Raw genomic sequence first — 25,466 nt, 5'->3', positions numbered from 1 at the left:
GATTCCCGACTGATTCTCTCAATTTTAATATAATATTTTTACAGAAATCACTTTCACTACTAACATACCAAAATAATTTTACAAATAAAATCAATTTCACCACAGAATCACTTCCACTCTACTTTTACCGTAAAATCACTCTCACCGTAAAATCAGAACTCTAACAAACCGACCATAAATCGGATCCACACCTCTTAGACAAATTCAAAGATACGGATCCATCGAGTCGGACCGCTTGACACCGCAAAACACATCACATCACCCGCGTCGCACGCAAAACACCACGGTCAGCAAGGGCAGGACTCTTCGCGAGTTTAATGCAAGTATGCAACGACGACAAAACATTAAAATCGGTAGTCATCCGCCAGCTGCGCAACGCGATAAAGCCGATAACCGTGCCACATCACGCCGGACTCATGTACCACACGACACCATGAGTCACTGACTGCAGACGGCACCCGTCCGGCATCCGCTATGATGCCACTGTGCGCTGTGGCTCGTTCTGAGACGTGCTGCACGCAGTTTTTTTTTGAAATAAATACACGCAGATTTTTGGTAGGAGTACCTTTTTGTTTTCAAATTTTTCTGTACCTGCCTGATGCTGCGATGCACGAGCGCAGAACATTTCACTCGAATTCCTTAAAAAGAACAAATATGACATGACTGCATGCCAAGACAATTCGCAGCATCACATCACGGAGGTCCGCTATAGGTTCACTATCTGAAGACAGGAGTACATACATGCACAGGACTAGACACGTGCAATCCTCACTTCCTCGCTTATCTCGGGCAGTAACCCTTCAAGATTTCTTGAGTTCAAATAACAAAAATAAAAAACAAGAACTGCCCTACCGTACGGCACATAGCCCATCTATCATCAAGCACTCCAGTCCATTTTGGGGCCACTATTTGTGCTAGTAACAGCAACTTTTGACAACTGAACGCCATCGCGTGAGATTACAAGGCACTAGTATGTCTATCATAAGGTAGGCTGAGCTGAACACAGTAACAGGTTTTACTGAAGTCTGGAGTCCGGATAGCATACCAGCAGAACTGCTGACCTCGGATTTCATCGTGAGACCGCTTCTACCATGGAACGCGGCAAATCTTGCTACTAACCAACAATCATCCTTCTTCCTTGATCAGGACACAGGAGATCCAGCACAGCCGAAGGGCGTGCAAAAGGCCGCCTTTAAGCCATGGTCACCGTGCAGCATCACGCTGCCTTTTGAAAGACCGTGGTGTTGAGCTCCCTGGTACAGAATTGCGAAAAGGACGCTGTGATTGATCAAATCTACCAACGGAGGGCCTGGATGGCCGAGTGTTCCCTGAAGCACCCCCTGGGTGGTTAGATGACTTCTGAAAAGGAGCTGTATTATGTGGCTTATCAGCTAACAAGGATATGAGGAAACCACCAGGTGGAATATAACCCACTCTCCTTCCCTGGGAGAATCTGCTAGCTTCCGCTGAATTCTGGCTCAAAGCTCGGTTCGTTGAAAAATCATTGGATGGAACCATAGTAGGCAAGCCATCATATGAAAGGATGCATGCAATAGCATACATCGATGCTCCAAGAGCAGGCGGGAGAACATCTTGTGGATATTTGACCTGTAGAAAACACCTTTTATCAGTAAAGCATGAAAAATTATGTGGAGCTTAAGGTAAAAAAAAAGGATGTAGAATGATTGTATTGCATGCTTGCTAGTGTGCCTGGCATGTCATTATAACATGTTTTGATAACATGGAACAAAAGATATAACACAAAACAGAGATCAAGCTTTGTACATGATTCAATAAAAAATGCAGTAAACAAGGCGCAATCATCTTACTTTGAAAAGAATAGCAGATGCTAGACGTTCTCTTAAGCAGTATATTTGAGCAACATCCAGAGCAGTCGCATCAAATCGGAGCCACCGATCAACAACAACTGAAACAGTGTTATCAGGAGAAGACATAATCTCTTCTTTATGCTGTACGATAGTGTTTTTCTCAGCTTCATCCTCACTGGAATCTTCATCCTCTTCATCACTGTCATCAGGTGGAGCAACAACCATTTCTGTAGCAAGCAGAAGCAAAGGATATGACCCAATGACAGAACAGTTTTTAATATACATTCCACCATCACCTCGAGTGATCTCATCGTATATCACTAGTGGATTCCCAGAAGGTTTACTAAATGATAGGTTAAAGTTGCAGGAATGTGGATGTAGACGAACTTTGACACCGCTTGTTGTCTCCACGACTGCTTTTCTAGCATTTTTGCGAGGAGGAAGCAATCTCCCTACCATTGGGTAAGCACCAGCCATAAGAACAGCACGCATGATACCTAACAGAGTTGCAAGTAAGTTAAGTGCAATTGAACAGTTCAAATTTAAAGGTGCAAAGAACAATTTGCGAAGGAAGATTGGACGTGTTGGCATATAAACCTGCAAATGCGTTAACCATATTTTATAACAAAATTGAGGTACAAGATGTTTTCTTCTTGAATTAAAACTGAAAAAGTAAGAGAAATAAGAAAACAGGCTGGAAAAGTCTGTAATGGACCGAACTTCTAATTGACATATGTGATGACTTTGAGCACAGTTAAGTTAGAGCAGCAATCTTTCAAGAACTGAAAAAAATAAGAGATCATATCTGAATATACTAACTTGGCATATCTTTGGTGCTAACTGTGACATTCTCTTATTCAACTATCTTACGGACGATGAGCATGCAAATTAAAATCCCTGGTAGGGTGGTATATGATAATTATACAGGGGATTGATACCATGTATGGGCACGAAAAAAGAACTACTTCATTTTCTATGCAAAATCCCATGCAGTTGCCTTGCAAGAATGCACACTTCTATAGGGCATAGCTTCATAGAAATCTAGAAAAACGAACCAATTACTGTTCAGTGTTTCACACAATTTAACATGTACATAATTCAAATACCAAAATGAAAAAAAAAACAAAGGAATCCAAGATTATACAATTTTTAAGAACTCGCATTTTCACATAAACCTGAGTACCTGGATCTTTGGAGTTTAAGCTGCAGGCAGATGTATCTGCCGGAACAAACCCTCTTTGAGACAGTTCGTTTTGAAGCTGTTTCCTCATGTTTGACAGCATATTCATGATGTTTGGAGAGACAAAATACTTTGTACAAAACTGAGATTCTTGGCCCCTATCTTTGGCACGTCTCCAACAGTCAAATGCCGCCACAACGGCAAGCTGGTCGCTGAACCCACCATACAATGAAGCAAGCTCAACCTTCGCTGCGGCTGCTCTTTTTCTCTCATCTGGAGCCATTGGAAGGAGGAACGGATCTCTATAATCCGCTGCACATGCCAATGTCAATGCAGGATCCAGGCAGTTCATTAATATAGCAAACAGGAGCATCTTGGTTGTGGATGGATGGACCGGAAGGGAACCCAGCTTTTCTCCTAAATCTGTTAGTTGTTCATCTTGTGTTAAAGCACCAAGATCCTGAAGTAGGGTAATGGCATTTCTTACAGTTTCTGGAATTGGAGGGTCCAAGGTTTTCTTTAAAAAGTCTGCTATTCTGCAGTTTGAATCAAGCAGTTTAACCTGCACCATGGATTGCATCAACAAACAGCTATCAGTAGCTAAACATTACTCTAAATGCAGCTAAGTGAAATTTGCATGATGTTGTTTTCATTAGACATTAGGGATAATACAAATATTAGCTAGCATTGTACCTGCAAACAAAGTTCCTCAATGGGCATTCTTTTTATTTCAGGAATTTGGTAGTCGGGCAATGATACTGCTCTAAACCTTGAGTAAAGATGATAGCAAGTTCCTGGCTGACAACGACCAGCACGCCCTTCACGTTGTCTTGCATTAGCTTTTGAAACCCAGGAAGCATGAAGTGTCGACACATTATTGTATGGATCATAGCTTTTCTCTTTCATTCTCCCACTGTCTATGACAAACACAACATCATCAATTGTCACGGCAGTCTCTGCAATATTGGTTGAAAGAATGATCTTACGAACGCCTGATGGTGGATGTTTGAAAACCTTTTTCTGCTCTGAAGATGGGATCATGGAATGAAGTGACAACACAAGAAACTTTGATGAATCCCGGAAGGATGGAGAAGCAAGCAACCTTTCCCGTGTTTGATTTATATCTTCCCACCCAGGAAGAAATACCAAGATAGCTCCTTCATTGGAATCTACACAAATTTTCCCAAGCAAACGTACTATTAGTACAGTATCAATGTGCTCTGGATTTATGGTTGCCAAGTACTTATTAAGCAGCTCATTATCTTCAGCTGATTTTGCTGAACTACACTCCATATGTTTCTTGATTACTTCACAAACCTCCTGTTGATTCTCTTGCTGTGCCCAATCTAATGCAGATTTTCCATCATGATCTTGTGCTGAACAATCCACACCAAACGATAAAAGCATACAAACATCACCAAGATGACCCTTTGTAGCAAAAACCATTAAAGATGTTACACCAGTCTCTGAATGCTGGTAGTTGTAGATTTCTGGGTTCTGCTCTACAGAAATAAGCTCAAGGAGAGGATCAAATTCATCATTGACCAAAGCCAGATTAATTGAATCATCCATTGAGCTTTTGATATCGTCAGCTAATACACTGCTCTGTTTCAGATCACTGGTTGTAGGATTAAGATGATTATCGCCTACAGAATGCAGAATAGAAAGCACATCCTCCAAATAGAAAGTTTTGACCTGAGGAAAAAGAAGTTGTAACTTGTCAAAAAAGATTTCAGATGGTTTAATATATTCAGTCAGAGTGTTTACTAACAGGATAGGTAAACCCAGGGACTAGAATGACTGGGCATCCATTGAAGTATTGTGAAAACCGCTCAGCATCAATTGTTGCACTCATGAGTACCTGTTAAATACATTAGTAGATACTTTTGTAATGGAAACATACTTGGACCAAATTTAGTGCTTTAAACATGGTAGGCCATCCTACAAACTACAAAGGAGTTGGACTTTAACACACCAGTCAAATAATCATAGTATATAAAAAAACTCCAAGTCAATGATGTATTAATGTGATAGATTAGTGATGTCGTAACATCAATCTAACAAACCAGGAACTTCCAGTTTAGAAACCCTTAAGCAGCCAATAAACCATTGCATTTACAACAAATCTGAAGCATCTTCTATGATTCAGTACGATAGCTGAAAACAAGAGCTGAGCTACAAAGGAAGATCCTGCTCACCAAACGAAGATGAGGATACACCGGCAACAAATCTCTGCACAAAATTGTTTTGTGAAAGGTATTACAACGTTATTGTGTGCATTTTTAGCAACAAGTGTACTAAATGAATTTTATCATAATACCTTAGAATAGTCAGCATGAAATCAGAAAACCTATCCCTTTCATGGATTTCGTCCTAGAGACAGTAAAACCGAGTATTAGCACACACCATTTACCATATAGAACAATACATTACACAACAACATTACAGCAATAGAGTAGTCACCTATTCTATTGAAAATCAGTTCAACAGAATTAATCAAATAAAAAATGTTAACATATTGCACGCAAAATTTCCAGGAGCATGTGAAAATTAGCAATCCACATGCCTGAACCATGACCTAAGACATTGATCTTCTTTTACTATTATTACTAATACTATTTTACTTTTTATATACATTGTTTCATTTTTTTTAGCTCTCGTTGAGTTTCATCTCTAGCCAACCCCAACTTGCTTGGGACAAAAGGCTTTGTTGTTGTTGTTATTGCATTGTGCACAAAAGACCCGGTTCTGCCCGCAAAGATCTTGACGATTCACAATAAATGACAGAGAAATAGTGTAAAAGTAAGTATTTCAGAAAAGCAACCATGGCCAAATTATATTGGATGCTCATAAGTCGTAATTGAAAAGCATAAATTTCTATACCCATCATAAAACAAAAAGAATATTTTCCATAGAACTATTCACAATCAATTTAAGCAGGAATTGCCCCCACATTATCATTATCATAATCATAATCATAATCATATACATGGAGAATGTTGAAGGGTGTTAAGTGAGCACAAAGCAAATATTAAATTTGATCAAAAGTTGCAAAATCATTGACATTGGAAAAAATCACCAATGGGGTCCAAAATCACTTATGGGGTCATGACGATGGCTAGACCTATCAAATTACTAGGCACCAATTGGTAAATGCTATGTGCAATACACTCGATTCCAAAACAAATACTCCCTCTTTCAAAATAGATGCCATTTAGGACATTAACACGGTCTAGAATTCACAGCTTTACCATTACTTCTCCAACTATATGATCTTGAAATTTGTAAACAATAATCATATGAAAGTATTTTGGTAACAAATCTATTAGTATCATTTCCATGTGAAAGTTCCAAATACTTCTGTGTATATCATTAGAGTTTTAGAAGCTTTACGGCATGCTTTCTAACATTGATATATAGTTGGAAGGGAGTACAAACTACTGAAAATAAAATTATCATGTGATAACATGTGTAATCAACATAATTGAAAATTTTTAGTATAAAGCATTACCACAATGATGTGTGTTATCCCCAAAACTGTATCATCTAACGAGCGCTTCGGATTTCGTGCTTTTGAGGTGTTAGTTCCTCTTCCTATCAATACTCTCAAAAGAACGCCATTTGTGCAGAACAAGATTGATGAATTGTTTCCTCCTTTTGACTCCAAACGTATCTACAATGAAAACAAACAAATAGTGTAAGACAAAAAGAATAACAGTTTGACATAATATATAGTGCACAACTATGAGCAGAATAGGTGCAGCATACGTACACACACAGACACACATATGCTATACTACACCTATGATGTAGAATATTATTCTACGCCCCCACAACCGGCCCAACACAGCCAACACGCACCCCACCTCGCACCTGCCACGTGTCCCATGCGCCCGCCAACCCCACTCCCCGCACGTGCGCCCGTGCCAATCACGTGCCGCGCGCCGCGTGCCCCACCCACTCACGCACCCTGCGTGCCCACCATGTGCCACCATAGCGCCCCCGCGCCCACGCCGTTGCTCCCATGCGCCACGCGTCCCCGCGCGCGCCACGTGTCCAGAAGTGTTTAGTAGTTCAGTAGCAACCCTGTAGTTGCTCAGTAATGTTCAATAATTTACTAGTCCAGTAGTGCTCACTAGTTTAGTAGTCCAGTAGTGCTCAATAGTGAAAATTTAATATGATTTTCGATGCTTCGATCAAGGTTTACGTTACCGAAAAAGCGCGATTACCGTGGTAACCGCTCGAATTTTCAAAAAATTTCGGACAAATTTCATTTGAATAAATTTGAAATTTGAGGAAAAAATCGCGATTTTAGCCGATTGGTAACCGGTTGAATTGGACTGGTTACCGAGCGATTTTCTCAATTTATCGAGCGGTTTTCTCGAATTTTCCGCATTGTCGGTAACCGCTCGGTTTTCTCGATTTATCGAGCGGTTTTCTCGGTTTTCAGGGAAGTTCAACAGAAAACCCCAAAATCATCTCAATCTTATAAAATCAATAACTAATTCATCTGAGCTTCAAATCAAGTGAAATAAATTTTGTTCGTTTCCTTGTAACATGATCTACATGATAAAAGTATTTATACTCATAAAAAAGTTCAAATTTTTCGGTGAGAAAATGTATTTGTTAAACCAAGTTAAATACATAGTTTACTCTTTGCTAGTCCAAAAATCATGAAACTAATTTTGTTAGTCTTCTTACATGATCCTATGTTTTTTAAAAATACATGAACTCATGAATTAGTTATTGTAACATGCAAGGATTGTGTAAATATGTTGCGACTAGATTAATTCATAACTGACCCATCACACCTCAAAAATTAGTAAAACTACTTTTATTAGTTTATTTATACTATAATTTACGTAGGAAAAATAATAGTAGACATGAAAAAGTTAGTTACAGTGTTGTTTCTTAACATATTCACTTTATGCTTGTGAACTTTGTAAAAATCATAGAGAAATTAATAAAACTCTAAATAAAGTGAAATCAATTTTAAAGATCCTCTAAAGATACGTTCTACACAAGAAAAATATGTGTTTGCATGTTAAACTTTTCCTTAACATGAGTTAATAATTGAGCCGCACGCTTCAACTTTTTTCATTTTTTCAAACTTCCTCCCTAGAGAATATGATGCAAACGACATTATTTTTGAAAATTTATTTCACAGAAAGTCTTAGAATTATGTCTAGTTTTTTTTAATATTTTTTTTTGAATTTTTTTGAATTTTTGAATTTTTTGAATTCAAATTCGGTTACCGTTCGGTTTCTGAAACCGAGCCGGACCGAGATGGCCGGTTATCGCGATTTTTGCTCGGTTACCGTCGAATTTTCGAACCCTGGCTTTGATAGTAGTTAGTAGTTTTGTTCAGTAGTTTCAAGTAACTTCGTTCAGCAGTGTCAGTAATTTTATTCAGTAGTGTCAGTAGTTTTATTCAGTAGCGGTAACTACTGACACTACTGAACAATAATTACTGAAAAAATATTGACACTACTGAATTGCGGGAAATTGAACAACTACTGAGCGACATCTACTGGACAACTATCGACACCTACTGGGCACATGGCGCATGAGTTAGGCGCGAGCGCAGCCGGCGCACCACGTGGAGCGAGTTGGCGTGTTGGGGCAAGCACGGCCGGCGTGCCACGTGGCACACACCAGCTCGTGGGCGCGGGTGCGAGCGCAGCTGCACGCCACGTGGCGCGCCCTGGTTGCTTGCAGGTGGGCTGAGACAGGGGCTACTGTGGCAGGGTGAGCTGGGCTGGGGTGGGTTCTACACCCTAGGTGTAGTATAGCACTACCGTATATATACATATATATATATTCAAGAAAGCGAAAGTGGATGCGAGAAGTAAATGCCCAAACAACATGGCAAGAAGTCAAATGAAGAAAAATCATTCATACAAAAAGGATATACTTCCTGTGTTTCAAAGCACAGGACCCAAGACGGCTGGAAACACTTCTAGGAACATTCTTTCCTCTATTGACTTATTGGTCAATTTCACAGCAACCATAAATTAGCCCTAAATAAAGAGACAACCCAGAAATACATCATAGAAAATCATAACAATCTGTTAGTACCTTATATCCAACTGTGTCACCAACAGCCTCTCCTCTTTCAGCAGAGATTCGCTCGGCAACTGGATACCATAAAGAACAGAGCATAACTTACCACCAACCAGAAGATAACAAACTTAGATAAAAAAGCAATATGTCATAATGTGTGCCTCAAACGTACCTGAAATAGCTGATATCCGACGTGGTTGAGTGCATATGATCTTACATGATTCACCCTTGGCCCACATATGATCCAAGATGTATTGAGGAACCTATATAAGAAAAACAGGGATAGTTAGCCAAATAAATGAAAATATCATTCACACCCTACCAAATCATAATCAAAGCAATTCAGTTCACATAATTTCACAGGCAGATAACTCCATCAGATTTTTCTAGAATCAGTCTGTTTGAATACAGATGCTATTAAATAACAAATACCAAGTCTGATACCAATACATCCATTACTCCACGCCTCCAACAAGATAGATTATATAGAGAAAGGAACTAAAGCCTGCTTCTTGTATAAGATCATATGCTCGCACAGATAGCAAAAGAAACTTTCTAGTTTCTATACATAAGATACATCATTCGAGTGACCAAATATATTTGTTTTCTTGGTAAGATTCTTAGATATTGGCTCAAGCACACAAAGTCCATTAAACAAGAATAGCAATGGATTGCATCAATAAACCAAAAATTATTGCCAGCCAGAATACATAGTACAAAAAATTACAACAAAAAAGATCTAAATTTAATGCAGGAATGAATAGCGAGATTAATTTATATACAAGAATTGTTTCATGATCGAAACAGTCCATAAAAAGTGTTGAAAGAATTGGCACCTGGGTGGTTTTACCGCAGCCTGTTTCTCCAGAAATAAGAACCACCTACCAGGAAATATAGGAGGATCAAATTGCCATCAGATGATGATGAAAGAAATCTTCTGGAGAGTTGGCAAGTGTATAATGCATGAAGAGAAAAACAACAAAGATCAGGAAAGTGATGAACATTTTCCTGAATAGATGTCCTCCAATTTTTCGCTCAGTAGCACAGCATCACATGAATTGAAGATGTGGTCTAGCAAATGTTAGCAATTTGCAGCACCCACATTAATCCATGTATCTTGTTGAAGCTAGGATACAATTTCAATCCAGGTTGGATTACTTTTTTTAATATTTTTGCAATATCGCATATTTTACATATATAAATATTTAGACGTGAGAAAGCTTAGGAGCAAAAAACATTACCTGGTGGTTTTCCAAAGTCGAAGAGATGACATCCTTGAAGGATGAAATAGGAAGTTTGGATCTGTCTTGAGTGATCTGTATACAAGTAAATTCTTCAGCTATCAGTTAAATAAGATTACCTCATATGACTGATAAGCAGGAGCAAATAACTGATTGGAGTCATTTATAAATGCAAAGAAAGAAAGATAATATTATCTAGCCAGAATATACAACCTTTCTCAACTGTGCAGATCCATTTATTTTAGAGGCAAGCTTCTCGACTTTTTTCGCTATATCAGGTTTGCCCATTGCTGGCCTGCAAAAGGCACTATCTGGTTTCCATTTAATGTTTGCAGGCTTATCACTAGAATTCCTGACAGCATCCCCATTTAAATCAGCATCATCGGGAGGATAATGTGTAAATAAATCCTGCAAAACGTGTCTCGCTTCTTCAGAAAATCCAAGGTGGCTAGGGCCTTCTTCCATGTCAGGCCCCTGCTTCTGTTTATTTTTATAAACAGAAAGGCGTCGCCTTTCCCCATACCTGTAATTAACAAATAGAATTAAAAATAACCATGAAATATACCAAGTAACTTTCATACTGCAATGTTAACCTCAGGATGACGCAATAGAAAGATGCTCCATATTTCCTTATAACTCTTCACTGAAACAAGTCTGCAAAACAAATTATAGATATCTTACTCACCCAGAACTTTTGGATATCATGCCCATTTTTCTACACATCTCATGGATTGCAGCTCGCTCTTGTTTGGATATATCAGGTTCAAATGTGTACACTGCAAGGTAAAATTGTCTAGGTATCACTTTTTTCAGCTCACAGCATAACAGCAAAAAAGGAGACCAGTAGTCCATTAAGCATTAATATAATATAGATAAAGGACCGTACCGGACAATATAGGGGCCCTGTTCACGCTTAACAACAATTCTACCACCATTAACTAACAAAATAATTAATTTCCAAAAAAGGTCCTGTGCGTGTGCTCACTTTGCACCCACTGACACATGACCATGTAACCATGGAGAGACTTTTGCAAGGCAATTCTACTTTACTGATCTAGAAGGCGTACGGTTACATCACAACAATCTTGACTAACAGTTGCAAGTTGCAACTCAACGGAAAACACTTTTCAGTTAACTTTTAGGTCATATCTATAACCTATGCAAGGCCATATTCCGGAAAAGACTCTAACATCACAGTCTGATGCGCACTCTTAAAATTAGAGAAAATCCGAACCACACAATACAAGCAACACAACCTAGCGTCCACAGCTATGAATGAAAAGCTACAATACACACACTGAACACACCGTTTAGCCGATGGTCAAACACTCAAACCTCAGAAAACATTTGGATTTGGCATGAACATGATTTCAGATTAGCCACAGATGGACAAAAGTGCAAAAAACATGTAACTGTAATTGTGAAACATATGTTGACAAAACACAATGTGGATGCGAAATACTATAGATCTTCCCGTATAGCCATAACAAGAATCAGGCGATCAGCTGTTAAGCTAGAAACAGCAGTGGTATTTGTGATCAGTACAAAACTAGCACAGTTACTCACGACACAGGTTACGATCCAATGGAGCTAATTAACAAAATAAGGACCGCAGGATTAGAATACCTACTATAATGGAGTAAAAAAAGCAAGAGAAAAGACCAGATGCGCAAAAATGGGCAAGGGTGGAAGGCCTCAGCTCAAATTGGCGGAAACCCTAGCCCCCAAGCACGAGGTCCCCGGAGCGGCGCATCCGCACCACTACAGCTCGCTCGAAAGCTCCCTGAAATCGCTGCATAAAGTGCAAAAACAGCCACCAAAGTGAAAGGAAGCGAATGGCGCGAACCCTCGGCGTCGGAGGCGCGGAAGTCCTCGAGCAACTTGGAGACGCGCACCAGCGTCGCTTCCCTCATGCCGCCGCCGCCACCGCCGCTCCCTCCGGCGGCGCCCCCTGCCGCCGCGTCCTTCCCCTTGCGCCCCTTCCGCCCCATCCTTTCCTCCTCCTCGTCGACGTCGCCGCGAATCGGGCGCGGTGGCTTGCCGGCTTCGTCCGGTGCGGCGCGCCCGGTCTGGCTAAACGGGGGTTGGCGCGTCGCGGCGGCGGTCGCTTCGTTGACGCTGCGCTGTTGCGGTGCACCGAAGGAAAACCTAGACGGCGGTGGTGCCTTGCGGAAGAGCGGGCGGCGCAGCAAGTTTGGATGCACGGGCACGAATGACATGTGGACCATGGTGGTCGGTGAGGGCTGGAGCGCGGGCGGACAGGCGGGCTCTGTAACTGCGTGGATGCGGGCCACCTGCGATTACAAGGCCCAAGTGCCCAACCAGCCATCGCACTTCTACATGGGATCCCCACACGCGTGCACAACGTTTTGTAAAAAAGACCTTCGCTTCCTGAAATCAACCCGCGATCCAACCAGCCCATGTAGCTACAGTGAACGCGCTCTAATTTCTTACATAAAACCTCCTATTTTCCAAACTATTTTAACACGAAGAATAGAAAATTCCGAATTTGCACCGATTTTGCCGAACCCCAACCCTGAACAGTTTTGAGCGGAGCCCCTTGCCGCCCCAGTCCTGCACTGCACGCCGACCCCGAGCCCTAGTCAGGCATAGGGGAGACATGGCGATCGCTGGACGAAGAAGGCAAAGGTCGTCGTAGCCATCTCGACAGATGCCGCTCTGGATCAGATAGCCCCCGTACAGGATCGCCTCCTCCTTCACCCGCTATTATGGTCGGCCACAGTGATGATTGTCTGTCGCTAAACATTATTTGTAATATTTGCTTATGGTGATATGATTGTTGTATGCGCTGAATGGTCGTGTGTTTTCCCGACTGGTTCTTTGTTTTTTTGTTTGTTAGGCTTTGTTATAGGCTACTTAAATTGTTCTCTATTTTGCTATGACCATCATATGTCAATCTTTCTTTCATAGCTGTTTTCTTATGTTCTATATTGTACCATTGCAAGTTTGGTCGATTTGCTACGGAAGCTCCTATTCCGTGTCATTGTGTTTGCCAGCGAGGAATGAAGCTCCTGCCCCATCGTTATCTTGCTCGTGGAAGTTCAAGTTGGCTTCATCCGTTGCTGGCAATGATTTCTGTTGGAAAACAGGGTGACCCTAATATCCAACTGTTCAAATTTCAGAGATTTTATTTTAACTCTACTTAGAGTCGAGTATCGATAAGTCAAATTTTTAAACCTTTCTTCATACTCGAGTACGGACAATAGCAGGACGCTCAATCTAATTACGTTTCCACTCGATACTCAGAACATAACTGTCGAGGTTAAATCTCTAATAGTGATTCCCGGGTATGTCGGACGGTGGGTGCGTGAACGGTGTTTTAGGGAGTAAATAAGTCTATATGTGTGTATGAAGGATTCGGGGACATTGGGGTTATACAGATTCAGATCTCCTAGAGGATAACAACCCTACGTCTTTTTTTGTATTGTAGTAGATCTCACTTGATTATAACAGTGTTCTAGCAGATTGCCAGAATTGATCTATCTTTGTTACAACGGGGTCCTCATCTATTTATATAGTAGAAAGAAGGAGAACTAACATGTGGACTCTACACAGATGGTCTCTACTTGTTCTAATATTTAACTCATATCATCATTACGGAGTACCGGACATGCAACTTGCTCTGAAGCATTGTAAATCATGCTGTCGTGCACCGTCTTTGCCTATCCCGTAGAATCTTATCCTGCTGCATTTAATACGACATGACGGAACAGTGCACTTCTACACCGTTCCCGTCTACTTGCCTCTGCGCGCCGTTCCCGTCCACTTGCTTCTGCGCGTCGTCCCCGTCCACTTGCTTCTGCGCGCTGTCCCCGTCCACTTGCCTATGCGCCGACCCCGTTCACTTGCCTCTCTACGCCATCTCCGTCCACTTGCCCTGCCGGATGGCTGATAACATCCTACCTGTCGTGTGGTATTGCGCCGGTCTGTAGAGTCTCACACAGTAGTCTTTAATGCTATAGGATGGGGCACGCCCCCTGCACCGCCCACGACCTTATCCATCGGGGCTGACGCCTGGTGAAGAGAATCGTTCGAGCAAGTGTCCAATCCAGTCCCACGACCAGGGAGGCTGGTCGTGGGTTTGTGTGAAGGTACAGTGAGATTGATCGCTGGAGGCTTTGCGCTGGTCGGGGTAGCTCATCGACCGATTAGATTTTTTAGGAGATGTCCCCCTGGTTGTTTGCACCCTACGTGGAGCCTGTTTAGCCGGGTACCCCTTTTACTTGATACACCAACAGTAGCCCATAAGCTCCCTCGTGATCGCGGTTCGGCCTGATCCTACCGCTTGGGTCCCAGGGCAAACGTAGTTCGCACCAGGAGTGGTTATTGATGCCGTCCGTCCTTAAAATTCAACCTTTGAGTTCCGCATCACGGGGGAGGTTTCAAGTGCCCTGGGAGAGAAGAAAGGGGAGGCATATTTATCGCCGTAGTAGTTGCGTACAATGGTTCGGGAATTGTCCGAGAGAGCGGTGCGCCCCCAACTTCTAGTTGGAATGGAACGGAAGCTGATCTTACGCTGGAGGAATATTCACATCGCTGTTGTGCAGTCTTGCAAGGCGAGCACTTCAGCAGTCAGTTGTCAGCACTCCTCATTCAAACTCATCACCGGCGACAAGGACGCCGGTGAGGCACAGAAGGTTGCCAACTCCTCGAGTTGAATTTAACCATCCAACAAACATGCACGAGAAATGCACGGCGAATTGTTGGGGAGATAGAGCTCGGAAGTTTTGCGGAACCGCAAAAGCTAGGTACTCAACACTTTGGCGTCCAAAAGATATACAATTAAGTCATCTTCAGTAGATATTTTAAAAATTCATTCTTTAAAATACTATTACAATATTCTATAACATTATTACAGCTTTAATTATTTTTTTCATCTATAGCAACTACTCTATTTCCTACTTTACATTACTCTTCTCCTTCAGTCGGACCCACAATCATCTTTATAAATAATGTTAGAGGGAAGGAGAGAGAGTGTCGCAAATTTAAGATACTTCAGTGCCAAGATGCAGCCAACCGCACAACCGGTGGCGCTACAGTGACAAAGGAGGCAAATGTTGTCTCTATTGGAGCTGGCATTATTACTTTTCTGTATGGGCTTATTATTAGAGCGGGTAATTTACAAAGCTAGCCAGTACTTCAGTAACATACAACAACTATTTTCATGTTAGCGGAGTCAGTAACAATAGGCAAAGAAACTCACGCCAGTTGGCTTTTAGTCATCTCCATTATCAAAGCCACCGTAAACTAACCATTCGACGTTATAGCTCTTGAAAAAAAAAAGCTCCAGCTCTTCCGGCACTCAGAGAGTGAAGTAAACCGGCGGCGGATGCACAATCTCCATCTTCGACCTTGTGACGTTCCCGGTGAGCACGCTCTCCGACGTGGCCTCGTCCGCCTGGAAAGGCTGCACCTGCGCAATCCTCTCGGGGATCGCCTGGCCACCCTCCACGCGAGCGAGTACCTCATAGTGCGCTCTCAACTTCTTGGGCTTCGTCTTCCACTCCGGGAAGTTAGACCAGTTTACCTCTCCATCAGCAAGCTTCTTCTCCACCGCGAACGCCATCTTGACATAGGTTTGCGCCGAGGCTCGCGCCTTCAGCAGCTTGAATATCCCCTTCTCGCCTGCCTTCTTTCCGAGGACCGAGGCCAACAGCTCCTCGAAGCCCTGCAGACTGCCATCTGATCCGTTCAGTGACAAGAGGGGCCACAATCTAGTGTTGTGTGGTTCATCGTCGTCGTCAGTGACAGCCGGGATAGCACGCGAGGAGAGCTCCACTTGGCCTGGGGCCAAACGTTTGAGCTTGAGCTTGTCATTTGGAGACATGGAAGGAGTCGACGATAAGGAAGTAGGACCCTCGATGCGAAGAGATAGCAGAGGTTTCTGATTGGACCGGGCAGCACCACGTAGGGCTTGTGCAATGGCTAGCAGGCTAGACAGGCGGCCCTTGTAAGTGGTACGGTTGAGAGGAAGTGGTAGTTCGAGTGGCAATCGGAGGCTCACAGCCCTGGCACCCTTCACTGTTACCACTGCACCATCAGAGAGAACAACTTTCTTCAGGGTTCCAGCATCCACATCATGCTGCAGAGGAAGGAAACATTAGAATTTAATATTTGCTACGGTAGGCATTCATACGAATACATGCGCAGAGCAAAGTGGTACACCAACAAGAATGATTTCTTCTTCAGTCAGATAACCACGTTCAGGGACAATATCGCATCTATTGCATCAGTATGTATCTTGAGTCTGAAAATTTAGTTAGGAAGAAAGCCTCAGTATGTACCTTGAATCTGAAAATTCAGGGACAATATCGCATCTATTGCAAACAAAGGATTCAAATAGTACTAAGTCTAAGAATTATAAACACGTAAGGGAACTTCAATTTATTCTTCCCTCGCATTTCCCAGAGGTCACAATCACAGTTTTGTTTGTTATGTATAAGTAACCCATCACCTCAACTTTATTTGAATTATGAACTCAGAAACTCATGTAAAAGAAATTGTTCAGTATAGCTGATGGCAGCAACATATGACCACTCCTACTTTGCTTTGACAATAGACCTAACACCTAAGTTCTGCTTTACAAACTCTATCCCCTGAAGGCAGCCACAATGAGACAAAGAAAGATGAAAGTTAGCTATCTCATCTGACGTCAACTCCTTTTTAGAATATATGACCTCAACTCGAACTTCAATTTTGAATATTTAGCTATGGGGAAAATAAATGTGAAATTTAAGCTCTTCTCCTTTACCTTATCTTAATGACGATGTTTGGTATTTATACTAACTTCCTGGTCTCAAGGTTTCCACTTTTGTGTCTGAGATAAATAATGAAGATACAATATTTACCACTGTCTCCTGATCGCATATTCAGTTTGAATTTCAATGCCTGAGCTAAAGAGAAAAGGCTAGGGTGATTCGAATGAGCAGGCCTGAACCTTCGCCTTCACACCCTTTTACAATTCACAACCAAGTAGCCAACTATCTAGTTCTAGTATATCCAAACAGAACAAGAGCATTACAATTCATGCACAGGTAGGGGCAAGTGGAGGAAAAAAAAAAAGGTTATGCACTTACCGGCAAGGCGAGCCTGACGTCGTCACCGTCCTGGACCCAGAGCTCCATGGGCCCGGCGAGCTGAAAGGGCGGCAGGGTCGGCTCGACAACGCTACCCCTCCCTCCTCGCCGGATCTTGGCAATCGCCGTGTCGTCTGCGTCGGCATGGGAGCGGAAGATGGGGAGGTCGACGAAGTCCCACCGGCTGACGTCCTCGAGCAGGCGCACCGGGAGGACCTTCCTCCCGACCTCGATGTCGAACTCGTACGCCACCGCCTGCCCCACCAGCGCGTCCCGCACGTCGAACCCGGACACCTTGAGCCCTTCCTCCTGGAACCCCAGCCCCTTCACGATCGCGTCCCTCAGGTCCTGCAGCCCGCATCACATTCGATCCGGACCCAATCAAATCGGACCATGGGACAAACAATCGTGAAAGAGAAGAAATTTCGCTTGGACTCACCGAGATGGCCTTGGGGACGGGGGGCTTGGGCGCCGCCGCCGCCGCCGCGGCCTCCGGCTTCACGAGGCCGGCCGCGAGGAACAACGCGAGCGGCAGCGCGAGGAGTCGCCATCGAGCTCGCGCGGCCATGGCTGCTGCTGCTGCTGCTGCTTCCGCCCTTCACTCCAATCAATTCAACCGAGTTCCTTCCCCTTTTCTCCTGCTCCTCCGACGAGGGGGAGACGAGTCTGATTTGCCACGGCCTTTTTTAGGCTCGAGAAGTTCGACGCTCATAAAGACCGATCTCTCTGGAGAAGGATGACGAGTGGGGCCCTCGAAGTTGGTGGGACCTACCGGCCGCTACGTGGAAGTCTCCAGAGTGTGAACTTGCTCTTTTGGAATTCGGAAAGGGATTGGGCTGTGTTTCCTCCGTGGTCGATGACGCGGAACACGTGTGTCCGACCAATGAGGAGCTAGCAAAAGATTGCGTGGACGTTGCGGGGCGGCGGTTGGAGCGCTTCACCGCTGGGCCTCGGCACCGTGCCGTGTCAGGAAATTTTATAAAATCTTTTATTAAAAGGTTTTTATGTTTGATTTATATCATCTTTTTCTGATTTAATGGATGATACATGTAACTGAGAGAAAGGAGGAGACACGTGGTATACACACGATATATTCTTTCTGTGAGATCTAGTCTCGTAGAATTTTCTTCCAAACTGTGTCAGGCAAACTGCACATGCTCTGTTGAATCGGCTAGAGTGCCGGTCGTCGCAACCCGCAAGGCTCCTTGTCAATGCCACTCCTCGGCAGCTCAAAGGCTGATGTCGGCTCACTGTCGCCTTTTGCATTCATGGAATCTAGGGCCTCGCTTCAAACTTTAGGTCTTGTGAAAATTTTGTTATTTAAACGAAAAATTTCCAAGTGCTAGACATGACTACGCTTCTCGGTCAGCCAGGTATATTGTCAGCCCAACACACTGGTTGCTTGACAAAGCTACACAGGTGGCCACCAACCAACAATGGAGGTTTTGACAATGGTGAATGCCGTTCTACCTTCTAGAGAAACCTGTCGGTTCGTAGGGATAAAATCCAAACACATCAAGGAGAAGCAATACAAACTTTCGAGCCATGACTTAAAGAACAAAATAAAGGATAATTTTGTAGCATTTCTTCGTTTTGTATGGTTCAATATAAAGCCACCTTTTCATACTCTTTTCTAGTTATGTGTATTGAGGTGATGTATCTTTTCTTAGTTTCATGTGATATGTTGGCTTTGAAAACTGTGATACGATAATAGTCTAACAACTTAGCCCCAATAACTTAACCCTAGGTACTTATCGACCACCACCTCTGTCGGAGGATTAACTCCTATCGCAGGGATCCCGAGAGACCCCTTTTTAGAGATTCGGTCGGAGGATGATCCTGAATAAGTTCGTCGGAGAAATGAATAAGAGTAAATGCAACGGCCGGTAGTGGGGGAGGATGACCTAGTGCAAAAAGAAGTAAATGCACCGAAATTTAGACAGGTTCGGGCCGCACGGGGGCGTAATACCCTACTCCTGTATGGATGCAATAAATGTCCTGAGGAAGTCCCTCAAGGATGTTGCTGGTTACAGAAATATTGGCCTAACTAAGAGTTTGAGGCTCCTTGTTCTTCGGCAGGGACTGTGCCTTGTGCTTTGTGTTGGTTCTTATGTTCTTTGGTTGGGTCTATGTCTTCGATTCTTGCTATGCTCGTCGATGCTTGGATTGTCAGATCCTCTTCTCTTCTGTGCTGCTGGTTCTTTTAAGCACCTGCCGGCCGAGACATGCCCCGAACGGGAAGGAGGGGGGCACAAGTTCCAAGACGTCATGACTGGGAAAGACGTCATCATTTCTTCTGGGTGAAGTGATCGGGGGTGGAAAAAACACCGCACGCTCGGTCACCTGTCACCATAAACGTCCTGGCAACGGGCGCCATGGAGAGGGCCCACCGGGCAGCCGCAGAGCAACCCGGTGTGCTCGCCCTGTCTTGTTCCTCTGCCACAGCAGGGCGGCAGACGGAACGCCTTGATTCTTGCGATGTTATCCCGAGACAAGCCGGATGATACGGGATGGGACCCGTGCAATTAATAGCCCCACGCCTCTCTGCCAAAACAAGGCAGGAACTGACACCGCGGCGGGAGCAGTTAGAGATGTCAGGCCACGCACGCTCATTAAATGCGGCCTCGGACCTCTGACTGTTTGACACCTCATTGGCGGGCCCCTCGGGGGCCTTTCTGGGTCGTCGGGGCACCGAGTGCTTGGGGGTACTGTTCACCTCCCCGAGCACTCTCTCCCGAGCACTCTTGCTCGACCCTCCGGGGAACCGAGTGCTCGGGGGCTGCCACGTGCAGCCCCGAGCACTCTCTCCCGAGCACTTTTACGCGGATCCTCGGGGAACCGAGCGCTCGAGAGCTGCCGCACGCAGTCCCGAGCATTCTCTCCCGGAACTTAGCTCTTCTGATCGTCGGGGGACTAGGGCGCTCGGGGGTGACCGAACACCTCGCCGAGCACTTTCTTCCCCGCACTTAGACTCTGTGGATCATCGGGGAACTGGGGTGCTCGGGGACCAGTGACTGTGGCCCCGAGCACCTTCTTCCCGGGACTTGAACTTTTCTCATCTTTTAGGAGGGACCTCGTGGGATGGCGCCATGTGGCGGATAGCTGGCCGGCCCTCGGGACTCAGGGACCTCCGGTTCCTGATACACCGACAACCTCAAACTCTGTGTGTTCGAAGGAAATGACTCAAATATTGAAAATCTCAAGAAAACGAAGTCATTAGAACACTACATGTCTCACCTTGAATCACGGGTGCCGGTCTAAGGGTAAGGGTAAGTACATTAATACATAACAACCATCTCAATTGTTGTTTCATGTAATTTTACATAGGATTTTAAATGATGTAGAGGAGAAAGAGGGAGGTGAGAGAAAGAGTTGGTTGTTTTGCAAAGCAATGGTCTTGTAAACTAAATTTAGTATTATGAGACTACTCTCGCGACATTGTATGAGTTGTCAATGCTATGCAACTCACAATATCCATTTGCTTTATATATAAATTAAGTAACTGTGGGATTATAATGAGACAATTAAAAAGACAGCCGATTGTAAGGATTATCTATTAAATCGTCTTAAGACTACGTGTTAATGTATGAGGCGGTATTTAAAACGATATACGCCTTCTTCCCTCCACCCCAACTTATCCTTCACATGATCAACCAAAACACCTAAACATGGGAACTCTCCAAATAAGAACACCTCCTCTACCATATATTTGCAATGAACACTATCATCTTCAGTCCTCAAAACACTACCTCCATGGCGCACCTTCACAAATTTATCCATCTACATTCATACAACATCACAACTTCTACATTAATTCTAATTAACAATAAGAAATAAATTACAGCATTTCAAAAATGTAGTATCCTCTGCTTTGCCATTTCATGGGGGCCATTATTAACCGCCTGAATTTTGTATTCTATAATTATATTACAATTAACTAGCCAACATTTGTGATGAAATTACCTAGGCTGCCTCCCAAATACCAACCACAAGAGGTAATATACCTACAATCCGCATACCATGTCCTAATTAACTCATTTTGATCTCAATTTCATCCTAAATCTGAGCTACAGTACATTCATTCTTCCTACACCTAAACCCTAGGTTTCTAATAAAAATACTACAATGCTAACAAATCCAATTGGATGAAATGCGAGAGCGGAGAGACATTACCTGTCAGACCCCGACCTAGGGTTCCCCTGTTCCTCCTATATTAGTGCTGGATCAAGTAGCTGATACGTACAGAATTTAACAGAATGATATTAAATACATACTTCTAATAAAAATAAATAAATAAATACCAGAAAAACGCAAAAGATGGTTTGGTGGACAAGAATCCACAGCAGACCAGCCAAGCAGAAGAGCCTACAGCGGAGCGGAGCGAACAACGATGCATCCCAATGCTATAGGCAACTCGGGTGCGGACACGACCTTAGACTTCTTCTCTTTAACTTCATCTGTGTTGCGGTAGATCTCTATCTCAATGATCTAAAAGTAACAAGACTGAGTACGAAATGTACTCAACAATTCGTATACTACTTTAAATGATTGATAGATGCATAATGAGTATTTCAAGGAGAAGGCTTTACACCATAGTTTTAAGCGTAAAGTAGGTTTTATGCAGGTATCCTGTTATATTATCTATTATTAACCTTTTGAAACAAAGGTAACCTAGTAATAAAGCTTTTGAAACTGTTTAAATAAGGTAACCTAGTAACAAAGCTTTCGAAACGATTCAAAACAAGGTAACCTGGTAACATAGTTTTTGAAACGATTTAAAATAAGGTAACCTGGTAATAAAGCTTTTGAAACGGTTTTAAATCCAGAAAACAGTAAAAAATTATATCTAATGGGTTTTTAGGTCCTCAGAGGGGCTACACCTCGCTCCGAAGTCCCTATTATCACATCTGGTGTACCTATAGTATCACACAACTTCTAGTGGATTGGGCCAGAAACCTCACACATGGATATCTAGTCCACACACACTCATCAAGACACACACCCTCATACTAATCAAGTGAGGTTAATGCTTCACATGTCTATGGCTGTGAACACGGCTATTTGAATAGATTTACACTCTGCAGAGGTTGTACAGTTTTACCTATGCGATATGCTCATCCTCCAACCGTTGCATGCGGAGGAGCGAATCATACCGAGATACTTTAATCGCTTTTCCTGTCGAGCTTTTCTACGTGATCCATCAAATTTTCCAGGTCTCGTATAGAGGGCAGACCCCTGATGATCGACTGGGGCGGAAACTCCTTCGCGTAGAACCTGAAGACACTTGGCTCAACGTTGCCTCTCAGGCCTCCTAATATTATACCCAATCCAGTCTGGTGAAAGAAGAGTCAAGTCATGCCCATTCAGAACGTATGGTTACAATGGGGTGACTTAGCATGACGGCCCAAGACTCAATGCTTAAGAGGCCGGGGCAGGGATATTCAGCGTTGGTAGTGAGTATCACCTCAAGCCCCTAATGTATGAGATAGCCCCCAACTCTGAGGACTATCCCGCTCCGTCAAAACAGTTTTCACTCTTTTTTACACATATTCTGTCATATCTCACACGACATCAAGGATTTCATAACCATAACAGAATTCACAACTATAAATGATTCATGGTATATAAGTTATCATTGATAACAGTAAATCGATATCTCCGAAGAGACGTATTTTAAAAGTGACATCTCCAGGGAGGTGTATTTCATCCTAAGCATGCTATATATCAAGGTGTCGCCCGTCGTTAATATATTTAATAACATGTACTCCAATGATGATATGTATTCTAGATGATGACATGTAAGACACATGGCAGTGTTGATAGGATTCACTACTACAAGTAGTTTGAAATAAAACACAATACATAGCACATGCGATAAATAAGTCTAATTTTAGTCGATCATGTAGATTATTTAAAAATATATGTTCAATATGATCAAGGAAATAGGACTTGCCTTCACGAATATCAATTCAAGATTGGTCTTGTTGCTTGAGTAATCCATAGTTCTTCATCATTGGGCCTCGCCTTTAGTTCCTTCATCATGTTCTTGCTTAGATCCTTGATTTTGAGCCTACGCATATTAACGACGAAAAGTGCACACCGACTAAACAATTGAACACCAGAACAAAACCCAAGGAACACGAAAGTGAAGAAAAGAACGATGAGGAAAACGACGAAAGCTAACCTAGCGAAAAAACGATCGGCAACTCTAAGCTAAGCGAAACTGACGTATGCAGCTTAGCATAATCATCTAGCAAAACTAGGCTAAGTTGTTAATCTAGTTGCACTACTACGGAAATGATTTCGCCCCCTGTACATATGCTTATTCGGAGCCATCTGTGCAAAGAGTATCACAGACAGGTCCAACTAGAATCGTCTAAAAAAATGATGAGAAGTAGTTCCCACAAAATGAGACGCTTTAGTACAGACGATTCTTAAATGAGAATCGTCTGTACTAGTAATATAGATAGCTCCTAAATATAACTATCTATATAAATAATGTAGTTTAGGTGGTTCCAATACACCCCGGAGCGTCCCGCTTTGTATCTCCCCACGCATAGATAGTTCAGACGGTTCCAAATACAACCGAGTGTTCCGCTTTCATCTCCCCACGTGTTCTCCCACGCGTAGATAGTTCAGACGATTCCAAATACAACCGAGCGTCTCGCTTTCATTCTCCCCACACGTTCACTACGTTCCCCGAACCTTCTCTCATGAAATCTTATCCTCCCACCCCTTCCTAGAGCGCCCCTCAGATCTTCGGCCCCCATCCCCCCTTCCTCCGCCTCTACGTCTGGCTCCTGTTGGACCCTCCCACCGATCGATTCCTCCCCTTCTCCCACTCTCCCACCGCCTCCGCGCAAGAACCCTCTCCACCATGGCCATGGCCGCTTCCAACGGCGGTGTCTCCACCGACTCCGTCCACGAACCTCCCTAGAAGATCTCCAAGATATCGCCCCTACTCAAGGTCAAGAAGTTCTCCGAGAGGGCCAACCTGCCGTCTCGCGGATCTACCCTCACCGCCGGCTACGACCTCTCAAGGTACACACTTCTCACGCAACGTCCACGAAAGCCTCGAAATTGCATAGATTGCCTGATGCTCTTCTTGTTTGCTAGTGCGGCGAAGATTGTGGTGCCAACGAGGGGGAAGGTGTTGGTGCCCATGGACCTCAGCATCGCCATCCCGGAGGGCATCTACGTGCGCATCGGTGAGCGACCAGTTTCTCTTTTCTTCTTTCACTCCCTTTCTTGCTTCACACTTCAAGTGTTTGTCAAAATGCCTGTCCGGTCCGGTCGTTATAGCGCCGAGGTCAGGGATGACGCTGAAGCACTCATCGACGTGGGCACTAGCGTGGTAGACGCGGACTACCGCGACCCCGTGGGGGTCATCCTCTTCAACCACTCGGATGTGGACTTCATCGTCAAGCCCAGCGACCGCATCGCACAGGTGATCATCGAGGTGATCGCGACGCCTGAGGTCGCAGATGTGGAGGACCTTGACGCCATCGTGCGTGGGGATGGAGGGTTCAGATCCACCGTCGTCTGAGCCGTGGTGGATATCTTTCGATGGATGTAAGCTTTCTTGATGTAATAACATATCCTTTAATTTCATTCCGGTGTATAATATGCGAGCCATCTGTGCTATGTCATTCCGGCCGTAGTTCAGAGATTTGGATGTTATGGATGGTGTAGTTAGGTGTTGGGCGTTGGTTTCTTAGGTTGTGGTATTGTAAGAATTATCCTGACCAGAGTCGAGCTAATGATGTATATACATACGAGTCTATATACATCAAATATATATTTCCTTAATTTTATATTGGTTTAATAATTAAATTTTTTTAATTTAAAATGAATTTTGCTATTTTCTTATATGCTAAAACTCAGGGTGTTATATTACCCCAAGCAACCGAATCCACACAAAATTTGGGCTCAAACCATATGGATTATGTAGTTAGGGTTTGGAGGAGGGAAAGGGAAGAGAGACAGAGCAAGTGTTTACGGTCTGTTTGTTTTAGCTGTAGATTGTGAAAAATAGTTTGTAGATTATGAATTGTAA

General features: G+C 43.5%; 2 protein-coding genes and 1 pseudogene across 2 annotated transcripts; 1 reads left to right on the top strand and 2 right to left on the bottom strand.

Annotated features, from left to right (window-relative positions):
- Positions 1-671: 671 nt before the first annotated feature.
- LOC133908831 (DExH-box ATP-dependent RNA helicase DExH6-like) lies at positions 672-12,544 on the bottom strand. Its single transcript, XM_062351004.1, has 15 exons — positions 12,160-12,544; positions 10,999-11,089; positions 10,527-10,836; positions 10,314-10,388; positions 9,909-9,953; positions 9,245-9,335; positions 9,088-9,146; positions 6,521-6,682; positions 5,330-5,382; positions 5,208-5,241; positions 4,781-4,870; positions 3,703-4,704; positions 3,013-3,571; positions 1,830-2,326; positions 672-1,608 (listed from the first exon to the last, which is right to left on the bottom strand). Exons 1-15 carry the CDS (start codon positions 12,539-12,541, stop codon positions 1,204-1,206), a joined length of 3,855 nt encoding a protein of 1,284 aa, XP_062206988.1. The 5' UTR covers positions 12,542-12,544; the 3' UTR covers positions 672-1,203.
- A 2,908-nt stretch (positions 12,545-15,452) lies between these two features.
- Positions 15,453-18,092, bottom strand: LOC133908830 (protein TUNICAMYCIN INDUCED 1-like). The gene is made up of 3 exons (XM_062351003.1): positions 17,850-18,092; positions 17,411-17,758; positions 15,453-16,416 (listed from the first exon to the last, which is right to left on the bottom strand). Exons 1-3 carry the CDS (start codon positions 17,976-17,978, stop codon positions 15,637-15,639), a joined length of 1,257 nt encoding a protein of 418 aa, XP_062206987.1. The 5' UTR covers positions 17,979-18,092; the 3' UTR covers positions 15,453-15,636.
- A 6,201-nt stretch (positions 18,093-24,293) lies between these two features.
- On the top strand, positions 24,294-24,956 carry LOC133908829 (deoxyuridine 5'-triphosphate nucleotidohydrolase-like; annotated as a pseudogene).
- Positions 24,957-25,466: the final 510 nt, after the last annotated feature.

This window comes from Phragmites australis, chromosome 2 (assembly GCF_958298935.1).
Source record: "Phragmites australis chromosome 2, lpPhrAust1.1, whole genome shotgun sequence".
NCBI lineage: Eukaryota > Viridiplantae > Streptophyta > Magnoliopsida > Poales > Poaceae > Phragmites > Phragmites australis.
The sequence above is the reverse complement of the archived record's forward strand: the minus strand, read 5'-3'. Positions and strand labels throughout refer to the sequence as shown.